General features: G+C 48.9%; 2 protein-coding genes across 2 annotated transcripts; both read right to left on the bottom strand.

Moving 5' to 3' along the window:
* Nucleotides 1-311: 311 nt before the first annotated feature.
* LOC118476712 (uncharacterized) lies at nt 312-3,300 on the bottom strand. Its single transcript, XM_035966345.1, has 4 exons — nt 2,954-3,300; nt 2,744-2,873; nt 1,661-1,765; nt 312-1,587 (listed from the first exon to the last, which is right to left on the bottom strand). The coding sequence occupies exons 1-4, from the start codon at nt 3,123-3,125 to the stop codon at nt 1,545-1,547; spliced, it is 450 nt and encodes a 149-aa protein (XP_035822238.1). The 5' UTR covers nt 3,126-3,300; the 3' UTR covers nt 312-1,544.
* Nucleotides 3,301-3,384: 84 nt separating this feature from the next.
* Nucleotides 3,385-10,018, bottom strand: LOC103650768 (hexokinase-3). Its single transcript, XM_008676343.4, has 9 exons — nt 9,360-10,018; nt 6,470-6,614; nt 6,213-6,380; nt 5,828-5,902; nt 5,148-5,303; nt 4,947-5,045; nt 4,740-4,867; nt 4,147-4,228; nt 3,385-4,067 (listed from the first exon to the last, which is right to left on the bottom strand). Exons 1-9 carry the CDS (start codon nt 9,629-9,631, stop codon nt 3,699-3,701), a joined length of 1,494 nt encoding a protein of 497 aa, XP_008674565.1. The 5' UTR covers nt 9,632-10,018; the 3' UTR covers nt 3,385-3,698.
* Between the last annotated feature and the right edge of the window lie 2,115 nt (nt 10,019-12,133).

The raw sequence follows: 12,133 nt of genomic DNA, 5'->3' as shown, positions 1-12,133 counted from the left end.
AGCTCGGCGGGCGGGGCGGGCGAGCTCGGCGGTCGGGCGGACACCGAGCGCGGTCGCCGGAGCTCGGCGGGCGGGGTGGGCGGAGCTCGGGAACGGCGGCGGCTATTTCCTAACTCGGGAACGGCGGCGGCGGCTAAACGTGAAAAGTAACAGAGAAGAAACGCAGAGAAAAGGGGCTCGCGGTTAATTCCTAGCTCGGCGCCAAGATCTGTGGCGCCGAGCTAGGTGTCACGCGGACTTCCACGTCACCCCTGCCCGCCATGGCCACGTCAGAGCTCGGCGCCATAGGCTGTGGCGCCGAGCTGTGTTACCTTTTTTTTCGAACACGCAGGAGAGCTGCGTATCATTGAATTAAGAAGAAGGGTCTAAAATTAGACCAAATACAAACACAACAGAAAAAAAAAGAAATAAAGAAGAAAAAGAAGAAAGAAAATAAACAAGGCCTACTGGACTCTCTACTAGAGCCCTACATGACACCTGGAATGGGAGCTGTAATTAGGGCAAGATGCTTGGCCCCCGCAAACTTCCAAATAATAATTTCTTCTTCAGCTCTTCTAATAGCCCCCTCCAGGCTAGGTGTTACCTCGGCGCCACAGCCTATGGCGCCGAGCATCGGGTCCAAACGTGCAAATAAAATTTCTGGGGGTCCAAACGTAAATTTGTGTCACAAAAGGGGCTAAAAAACAAAAAATTCGGGTTCATAGTACATTAGATGTGGATATGTAACAAGATGAACATCAATGTTAGGGCAATAAGCTTCAACGGTTGGTCCACATGTTATAACCGGTATCTTTTGTGTGCGTCGAAAAATGGGCCACGTAGGTGTTGCGCCCAAATTAGACCCGGTGTGAACCGTACCTCCAGTACTATAGCACGTGCAGTAGCCCTGTAGCGCATGAGTCGGAGTAGTTAAAATAGAGATTTCTTAGAACCAGAGATTGCGTTGGTTTAGAAAATAGGATTGGTTTGTTAGAAAAGGTGGGTCCAAATCTATAAGGATTTCTTCTCTAGTTTGCTTGAGATTGAGTTGGTTTAGGAAATAGGATCGATTTGTTAGAAAATAAGGGGGTGTTTGGGAGTGAAGTTTTTTCATAGTTTTGGAAGAATACTGCAGTATTCTCAAATACTGCAGTATTATATACATAATGGTGTTTGGCAAGCTGGCTAAAATCTCTGTTTTCAAAACTGAAGTATTGCAAATACTATAGTTGTTTTAAGGTATTCTAAACTTAGGTCTAGACCTCAGTTTCCAAAATTGTGGTATTGTAAACTACGGTATTGTCATGACTAAAGTATACTGTAGTATTTCAAAAACTGTGGTTTTCAAAAACTTTTTTCCCAAACAGGGCCTAAGAGTCCAAATCTGTAAGGGTTATGTAACCGTTTTAAAGCAAGCAAGGCAAACATCTTGCCTGGCCTCAATGGCCCTTACACATTCTCTCCCTCCCTCGCTCACTGACATGCCGCCACTCTGCACCCACACCACCACGGTGCCTTCCCGAAGCCAGAAATTCTAACCCAGACCCCCAATGCCACATTACTAGTCACTTTGCAACCGTGATAGGATCAAGGATTCTGCCACCACCACTAGGTAGAGACTATGGATTTAAATAACCTGGCCTGATCGAATTTTCAGCAGTAACTATTTGTACAATCTTACCAGCTTGCAACATGATGCACATGTCCACCAACTCTCTGAACAGCCGTGCTGCAATTATTCAAGAAGCCGATTTCAAGTTCATTCTCTGACAAAGGCATCTCGTTTCTGGTACAAAGAATGAGGAGGATACATGTAGCACTTGTTAGGCGTGTAGCTCGACGAATATACCGACTTGAAAAAAAACAAGAAATTGTTTTCCCAGTTCAAAGCACAGTTGAGTTGTACATACTATTTACCATTTCAACCAAAGACTCCAAAAAAGTGTCTGAACCACCATCTAGTATCTGCTATAATACGGAGCTTTCCTTTCATTTTCTTCAGATTATACATATATCAATATCTATTGAATTCATGTGCTTCTGAACATTTGATCGATAATATGCCCACCACTTGGCGTTACCTTACTTCAAATATGGACAATACGAAATGCAGATGATTGAGAGAGAACATCTGTGTTTGGTTTTAGTAAAGCTCTTTTGTGTCCCTCTGTTATCATCACCACTTTCCGCACACCTTTGATAGCTGATAGTGATAAGAGACAACCTTTAACAACGAAGATCGTCCTGTAAAACTCGTACGTCAAGGAAATTTCCATAATACCAGATCTTATAACGTCTCATCTGAATCAATGTGCTTTTTCCAGGCTATATTGTTGGCTCAGAATAAAAAAGGAAGGAAAAAAAAAGACTAAGTCTCACTAGTCTTCTTCTCCCGGTTGGTGATGTGTCAGTCCAATCCACGTCAAATTAAAGGTAAGTTGATGTGAGAGTGAGACTAAAATATAAAGTCATTCATGTGAAGTTACTTCTAATTGACCGGATTGTTACCGTCAAGAGAGTCCAATCCACCTTATCCTTCAGATAAACCAAGACGCCGTATCAAACTGTAAACGTCAGAAGGATTCGGCGCTACCCACATCATCAATGCAGACAAAATTCCAAACATGCACAAACAAATTCCTGCTCTGCTATGCTACTGATAGCAAAAGGGCGTCATTCCGCTATATTACCGGATTTGTGGAGATCAAAACGCAACAAACAACCGTTAAGGGTGCGAAATTGCCAAGTGTAGAAGGCACTTCACCTTGCGATTGTATCGTAATATCCTCCGGCCGTGCACCATTCGCAGCAAAATCCGTGCAATCCTTGTTGTAACTGCACGAGCGAAACCTCGATACGATAGGCACAGAAACGAATGGTCGAATAGGGGAGCCCTATCGAACAGAACACATGGATGAGAACGGCAAATGGAGGGTGCAATTATCCGGGAGAAGGAGATCGAGAAGGTGCACACAGGAGAGAGAGAGCTCACGACGTGTCCGGCGGCGGCAGAACGGCGACGGCGACAGAGAGACGGCGGGAGGCGCGAGCGGAGGCAGAGGAGACGGGAGGAGCCGACGTGTGGCTCGGAGCCTTCTGGAAGAAGCCGTCGCGCCTTTTCGAATGGGGCACGCGCCGGGTTCCATGGCAATTGGGTTCCGCCGGCTTTTGCCGTTTGTGGCCCGTGGCCCACGTACGTACTGCCTTGATGGTATGGGCCAATTCTCTTATTGGGCTTCTTTCTAACTACTCAAGGATCCAGTCGTCTCAGCTCATACAGTTTGGTGCTCCCCTGTCTAATCAGACCATCTGATGAATGTTTGATCTCTGATCTCTTAGTAAATGACTCAGTAGATGATCCTTCAACCTCAAGGACCAATGTGATGTCCATTGCTGCGTCCAACATTAGAAAAAAAAAATGGTTATCTCAGCTTGTCATGACTCATGACATTTTGCCATTTTGGTCACAAGATCAGTTCATCAGCAACTCGGACTTACAAAGAATCATAATTCCCTTCCACACTGAAAAAAAAAGGTAAACCTAGTACACAGCAACGCCTACATCCACAAGAGCAAGGCAGAAGAGTGATAAGAGCTTGAGATAGGAGAACAGGTATTTCTCTGCACAAGACCAGATTTTATATATATGAATATAGATATCAAATAATATCCCTTTTTACATTTGCACAGAGGGGCTGTATCACCATCTTCCCTTCTCCCTATATGGAACCTTGCTGTCTATTCGACGAATGTACGGCGGCGAGGAGGGCAGCGCCGGCCCCAGACCCATCCACTGTCACCTCCAGTGTCACCGTCCGCGCCACCTCCTCCCCCAAGATCTCCACCAGGGCTTCATCTAGGTACTCCCTGAACTCCGGGTAGCCCTCATATAGGCCACCCTCGATCGCCACCACCGTCCGCCTCAGCTGCCCTCGCGTTCTCCCGCTTGAGGCAATGCCGCTCCCATCCCGACCCAGCTTTTTCAGTATCCCAACAATGCCAGCGGCGGCTAGGCGGGCAGCTCTCCGGGTGACGATGTCGCAGACTTTGACGACTAGCCTCCGAGTTTTCAGAGGAGTGTCCGGTATCTGCAGCAAAATCACCAAAACTTCAGTACAGGTTGAAGGAACACACATGCTTAACTTCAGGGAGATCGGGAAAGCTGACCTTCAGATGGTCTTGCAATATCCTTCTGACTTCGCTCAGATCTGGTGAATCGTCCTTGCGAATTGCAGCCAGAAGTGGTGTGCTGGAACACAAACAGAAGCATATACTAAAGTATCAGCAATATTTTCTGCGCACAAGCTTTAGTTTAGGTAATCGCCAACGTGATTTTGCCTTTTAGTGTTTGGTTCGACCCAACTAAAGTTTAGTTCCTGTCACATCGAATGTTTGAATGATATTTATGGGTATTAAATATAGTTTAATTATAAAACTAATTACGCAGATGAAGACTAAAATACGAGACGGATTTATTAAACCTAATTAAGCCTATATTTAACACCCAATGACGCATAAACATGAAACATTCTGCAGTAATATGCACAGCTGAGCAGGAAGGTTTCCAACATAGATATGATATGGATCATGTACTTGACATTGGGAAGCATGAATCCAAAGATGCAGAACACAACATAGAGTACTGCATTGGTAGCAAATATAACCCGATACTTGCTACGTTTCCTTTGAAAAAATCTACTTCACCTTTTCCACTACACAAAAAAAAATGGAATAAACAAAACATAGAAAACTTAAGGTACCTCAATGTGAAGGGGGTGGATAGATTATCAGCGGCATCACCAAAGACATCTGATTCTAGAGCCATTCGATGCAGCACCAGCCTTGCAATTTCCCCAAGATAAATCCCAGATATCATTTTTTCAAACCCCTGGATCAATGTCAGATTTGTTCAGTAATACTAACAAAAGGTACAGCTATTCCATAACATACTTTACACAAAGTGTCACCTGATCATTGCGATTTTGCGTCTCATCATCAAGGGAGATGTCATAAGGAGTTCTTGGCAAATGTGATGACCAGAAATTGCCCCATTCCATGTTTACAACCTGATGAATTGAACGATTGAATAAGAACTACATCTTTGTCCACAGGATAAATCGATGATATTGATAATTTGGATACAGAGCAAAGCAGCAAGAGAATAATACCATGCCACCAGAGTTTGTAAGAAGACCCTGACATTTAATAATTGCATCAGTGCGTTCGATATAGCAAGCATTGGTGCCAGCACCGATTATCACAGCAGCCACTGTATCCTCATCGTGATAATGACCTAGAGCTAACGTCCCCACAGTGTCATTCACCTAAGTAGAAATAGAGCTAAGGTAAGTATTTATAAGGTGCTAAAACTAACACACTATTAAAAAGCAATAAGCATAAGAATATGCTAGTTGAGAATATTCTCTTGCTAGCCCAAAGAAATTGCTTGGTGAAGCAAATTTGAGAGACCAAGACTAACAATCTGAAGAGCTTTGATACTACAGGAAAAGCTGGCATCAATAAAAGGTTTAAAAGCGCACAAATAACAGATTTTCCAGGGAATGACACAGCTATCAACTAAATTTAATGAAACATAAAGGCTGCCCAGTTAGCAGATGATCACTGACTCACTGTGCTGTCTTCTCAAAATTAACTAGGCATGGGAATGGGCGCAACGATCATGCTATTCATCCATTGCTTGGTGATGATTTAAGTTTTGGACAAGGGCACCCATATTATAATGCACAGAACACTAAATATATTCCATATTGGCCAATGTGTACCAAATAGAATGAAAAAATAACAAACAAACATTCAAGCACAATTGCAACAGTAGGCAACAACCTACCAGTGCAGTAACTCGCACATTTAGTCCACTCCTAGCAAGAGCTTCATTTAAGCATTGAGCCACATCTTTCCCAACCTGAAATTTCATAATTCATATCAAAAGGCTTCTAAAAATTAGAAGCATACACTTATCACAAAAAAGCAATATACACCAAAACAAAGCATTGTGCGTTTCCTATTATGTACACATGCACTTCTTGGTATAAAACCAATAGCAAATTTATGTGTCCATATCAATTTTCAAGGGCACCGCAAGTTGCATTCTCCAAAATTAATAGTTTATTCTAAAAAAGAACACTAGCGAAGTGACAGTCATTTATCAGCATGATTCATGATTAACTTATCAAATGGCATGTTCTGATCTAGTCTGATGATAAGTCTCTTACCACATCTTCAATCAAAAACCCTTTGGTCCACCTAATTAAGGACCCTGAAGATACTGATGTTTGTCTGACTGGGAAAGAAAATGTGAAACCAAGTGCCCTTTGTTCGTCTTTACCATCTTCTGCTTCTACGAACTCCTTTAGGGTCACGGCAACAAAGTTGAATAACTCCTGAGGTTAAAAAAGAAAAATAAAATCAGAGATTCATACTAAAAGCATATTTATATTAGAAAATGGGAACTATATGGAATAAAAAGCACCTCAATTGTACCCTTAATCAATTCCTCAGGGATGGGAAGCTCGACCTTACGGCGAGTGACCACAGACCCATCACCAACTTCAACTTTCAGCACTCTAAAGTTTGTTCCTCCGAGATCTATGGAATAATATGTGCCTTCTTCATTTCTGTTAAAGGTACACAGTATAACTTGGTGTGGCCATATTGATGAGAAAAGTAAAGCAACAGAAATCACTCCGACACAACCATAGAGAACATTTCATAGAACGTTTTTTTCCCAACAACAATTAACCAGCTTCCCCATAAAAAACCGATTCACAGAAGTCACGCAGAAAATCCGTGTGTCCACATATAAGCAAATCGTGCAAGGCGCCAGTAGCCATTCATGCATGAATTTACAAGCAACGTACGCGAGGAGTTGCCACTATCCAGCCAGTGGTGCGCACAGAAACACGACAAATCACACACTGACACAGTGACAGCTCAAAGTGAATTCCATGGACGCATCTCTTGCGTGTGCTCTTACAGCTAGAGCATTTCATTTGTGAGTGTTCTAACAGCGAGCTAGAGGACACCACCTTGCCAGCTCAAATCCAACTCAATGGACGCGACTCTCTTGTGGTGCTCAAACAGTTAGAGCATCTCATTTGTGAATGCTCTAACAGCTAGCCAGACACCATGCCAGCTCAAATCCAACTCCATGAATGTGGCCCTCTTGTGTGTGTTCCAAAGGCTAGCACATCTCATTTGTGAGAGCTCTGATGGCTAGTGCATCTCATTTGCGAGTGCATTAATGACTAGCTACACCACATCACCAAGCCAGCTCTAATGCGCCACTTCTCCACACCTTTTCGCACAATCTCAAATAAACACAAATGGCACATGCAAACTTATATTGTACAAGGGTCATTGAGTTCCATGGTAAAGTTGGACAGCTCAGCTCATATGGTAAGCTAATGAAAAGCATAATGCAAAAAATGCTTTTCAATACACAATGCTGCACAACCAAATGTCTAAATGCAAAAAATGGCTATATCTCCATCCCAGAAACAGCAGAATAAAATACAAAAAATGTTAACGGGAATTAATTATGGTTGTAAAATTGGGGCTCACAAACCGAGGAAATTGAACACTAACAGCTATGGCCTTGGATGGGCCTAAACAGAAACAGATAGATGCAATATCTGGGAAAGATTCAAAAAAGAGGCAGTGTGGTTTCATGCATTTCCTAATGAGGGTATAATATTCCATAGCAAACATGTAATTGATCAAGATAAATCATTCATATCAAGTTCAATCATACTTGACAAGCACAAGGCGTGAAGGCTATGCAAACCAAGAAGAAAATGCTCCATTCCCGTCACGAAAACAGACAATTTTCACAAGAACAGGCAATGGCTACGAACAAGAAACACAGTGGTGCTAAAATCCAAACATGTGACAGAAGCAAAAGAACAAAAGGCCAACCAAATCAATGTGTATCCCATCTGTCACGCAGGTTGTTCTACTATCATGCTAAGCTGTTGCAAGAGCGGCTACCCAAAACCAAACAATGGACATAGACATATGGTAACAAAACTGTGTGGGCTTGAGGTTTCATTTGGCCTTCAAATTCCGATTGTTTAGCACGGTATTAGCTGGACTGTGAACAGCACAAGCAACCAGCCTTGAACAAGCAACAGTAGAGCATCCCGATGCAGTGGGACACAAACGTTTCTGCATTACGGGTTACGGCTCGACATCATCGTCACCAGATATTCTTGCACTCCAAAAGGTGCCTCCCCGAGCAATGATTCCAGTCTGACAGAGAACGCCCCAGGCCAACAATGCCATGGTGGAATACAACCTGGCGCCTGTGAACCCCAACGCCGGGGGCATAAAAGCGTATAGGTAGATCCATGTCCCAAGAGGCCGAGCTCCGCGCCCCCTTTTATGGCGGCTTCCGGCCACCAAACCTCTCCATGAATGCAAGCGTCAACCCAACAGCGCTTGCCCCAGGTGGCTGCCATCCGCCGAGGTTGTGGCGCTGCAAGTGCGGGCGGCATCACGCATCTGAACTGTTCAAACCCACCAGAGAGAGGGCCGATTAGACTAGACGCGAAGGCCACAACTCCGGCGGAGAAGAACATGGTTTCTGTCCCGTTCCAACAAAGATGGATGGCAATAGCGACTTTTGTGACGTCGTGTTTGCGGGAATTCCACGAGGAAAATCTACCGAGGTGTGCGCGGCATTATTCGGAATCGAATAAAGATGGCGACTTTATACAGGAACATAATATATCAGCAAAAGTAACGGCCCAAATTCGCTCACTGTGGGATGAACACATCAGAAAGGCAGGGACCCAGATTTGTTCACCATTGCGGAGCAGGGAGATGAGTGTGAAAGGATCCTCAACTTAGCATCGACAGATTCGACACGACTAGTACGACCCTCAATGCAAGCAGCATTGGGCGGTAGATAAGTTTTTAAACCAAAACAAACCAATCAGAAACCTTAAGCGGCGAAAAAAAATCGAATCCGTACATTTCGCACGGACGCCCAAAGGAAGGCGAGAAATGCGCGTCGCTCCACAGCAGCTGGGAAGGCAAAGGAAGCAGCAGAAGGAACCAAGAAAAAAGAAATCACATTTATGTACGCACAGCGGGGTAAAATCGGAGGCGACCAAGACGGCAAGATGCAAGGGTATGATCCAACTACCAGCATGTCAGTCAGTTACGACGGGGTGTTAAAAAAAAGAGGACAGGCTTTTTTGTGCCCGTTCTAATCAAGAATCAGGAGGAGGGGGGAAAGGGAGGAGCTGGGGGGCGCTTCAAATCATATGGAATCGCGAGGCCGCGCACGGCGGAGGACAAGGGCCTGCAGGCAGTGAGGTGGGGTGGGGGGGGAGCGGGAGGCGCTGTGCCGTACGTACCCGGCGGGGAGCGCGTCGACGAAGGTGAGCAGCATCTTGAGCTTGCTGCCGCCGTCGGACGCGAGGCCGGCGTGCATCTCGACGACCATGGCGTCGACGACCTGGCGCAGGCGCGGCGGCGGCGTGGCGCAGCCGTCCTCGAACTCCCTGAGCAGCGCGACGGCGCGGCGCCACCGCGACCGCGCCGCCGCCCGGCGCGCCACCAGCGCGGCGGCGATCGCGCACGTGGCGGCCGCGCAGCCCGCCGCCACGCCGAGCCCGACCCGCCCCATCCCCCCGGCTCCAGGCGCACGGCGGCGATCACGGCAGCATCCCCGGGGGGCCGGGGGCAGGGGCGGTCGCTACCTCCCTCCCTCTCTCTCCTGGCGCCCGCGCCAGCGCCCGCACCGCACGCGCGCGTGCCCGGGACGCGGCGCCCTGGCGGCGGCGCGCGGCGGAATGGCGGGCGAATGAGACCGGCGCGAAGCGGCGCCGAGCGGGGGTGTTGAAGGGAGGAGGAGGGAGGGGCGGCTAGTAGTGGGGGAAAGGGGGGAGAGAGAGAGAAGGGGAGGCGCGGCGAGGCGAGAGGGGGAAAGAAATAGAGAAATAGGGGAGAGGGGCAGGGGCAAGCGAAAGGGAAGAGCGTGGCCTGGCGCTGGCCTTGCCCGTTTTATTACGCGCCGGAAGTTTTGCGATTTGGCCCCTGCTCCAGGCTAGGCTATATAGCCTAGGCACAGGCAGCGCCAGCCACCACCTGTCTGTCTGCATTTCCATTTTTTTCGTACGTTTGTGGAATGCTTCTTTTTTTTCCCGTGCCCGGCTTTGACCTGCTGGAGACCTGGAGTGTACTTCCCTCCCCGCTTTGTTTTGCTCAAGACAACGCCAGAGGCCAGACGCAGTGCTCATGTGTTGTTGTTGTATATATATACTACTACAGATCAGCAGTAGTATATGGTTGTATTATGCGTTTGGTTTTGTCACGCTCGATGGATGATGCGATCGACGGCCGTCCATGCTTGTGGATTTTGTTCCAGTACGTGGCGTTGGCAACAAACGCCACGACTTTTAGAAAAAAAAAGCTGATGGCGTAGCCTAGCCTACTGTACTCCACGTGCTCTTTTCTTTTCATTAGGTTAACGTTGACGTGTTCTCTTGAGGCCTCTCTCTCTCTCGCGTACTACCTACGTCAATGTCGACGGCGATCGCATCGCAAGTGATGCGGGTGTCAGCAAGCAATGGCGGCGACCTGGCAGCAGAAGCGTCTCCGGGTGGGTCAACTTAACCAAATCGGCGGCGGCGGCCGGCGGCGCAGCCAATCAGCGAGCGAAGGCATTGGCGACGGGAAGTTGCATAGGAGGCGCGGCCAGGCCAGGCCGTCAAAAAGGCGAGGAGGCTAGCGACCAGTAGGGGTGATCCATCCCGTCCTCGTATGCGCTCCGGCCGCTTTGCTTGCATAATTTACGCGAGAAAGAATTGCGGGGGGCGGCGGGGCTTTTCGGCCGTTGCGGGCGGGCGGGCGCAGGCAAGGCAGGGCGGTGGCGGCAGCGCCACGGGGCAAAAGACGCGGCCTGCGTGCGCGGCGATATGGGCGCCTTTGTTTGTTTGACCTCGGTCGGGGGGCCACCCCGGTCGATGTCGATCCATCCGGCGATAGCGACCCGGCCACTCCGCCCAGTACCGGGTTCGGGTCTGGGCGGTTCGGGTTCGGTTGGCACTGACGACCCGGGCGGTCAGCGGCGGCCGCTTTGACCGGGAGGGAGGAGGGAGGGACCAGCAGACCAGACCAGACCAGGCTAGCGTAGCAGGCGGCAGCTGCAGCTCGCCTCCCGCCGGGTCGTACGGGGGAGTAGATGGTGGAAATGAATCGGAGAGAGCAGGCCAGCGCGCGCGTGTCTTGTGCTCTGGCCGGGCCTGCTGTCGTCTGCCGTCGGCCCCGTCCCGTAGTACTACTAATCCTGGAATGCCCCCTGTTAAGCTTCGTGCTTCATTGGATTTGGGCCTACTCTTTTTTTTCTTGCTGCAGCGTTTGTATCTCACCTCGGAACCAAAACCCGAGGCCAAGGCGAACGGACGCGGGAGGCCGACGGCGGGCGCAGCCGCGGACGCGGAGCCGTGGACCGGATCCACGGAAAGCGCTGCCGCCGCGGATGGATGGTGGGATCCCACCCACGAACCACCCACCACCAGGGGGGGCCACGTTTGCGTTCGCGGGCTATTAATTGCGCCCGGCACTGTCGCGTGACGAGCACCTGCGCTGCGCTTGTGCGGCCGGCGGGCTGCCAGGGCCGGCCGCCCGCCCGCCCGCCCTTTGCTTCGTCTGCAGTCTACCTAGGCACGCAGGCGCAGGCGCGCGCTGTCCGTCCGGCGTCGCAGCAGACACATGGCCTGCCCAGAGCGACAACAATATAATAGTAACAGCGAGAACGCCGCTATCTATACGGACGCGGAACGTGCGCCCGTGCCACGGCGATTCCGTTAATCAAAAGCGTGGCTTGCGGTTCAAAAAACGGACGCCACAACGGGCCGTGCACGCACGCACGCCTTTGGGCGGGCATTTTGGGGGAAAAAAACGTGGGAGCCCCGTGTTTTGTTTTCTTCCTCGCGCCGCCCTCCTCGGCCTCGAGAGGGTCACCGCTTCGCGATCGCTCGCTGGCTGGCTGTCCGGCCACAAGTACCACCAGCAGCACGGGATGAGGACTGGACACTGGACTGACTGTACAGTACACATGCACGCACGACCGCCTGCTCATTGCGGCGACACGAGCGTGCTTAGCGGATAACGAAAACTACAGCAG

This window comes from Zea mays, chromosome 3 (genome assembly GCF_902167145.1).
Source record: "Zea mays cultivar B73 chromosome 3, Zm-B73-REFERENCE-NAM-5.0, whole genome shotgun sequence".
NCBI classification, from domain to species: domain Eukaryota; kingdom Viridiplantae; phylum Streptophyta; class Magnoliopsida; order Poales; family Poaceae; genus Zea; species Zea mays.
Note: the sequence above shows the minus strand (reverse complement) of the source record. Positions and strands in the feature narration are given on the sequence as shown.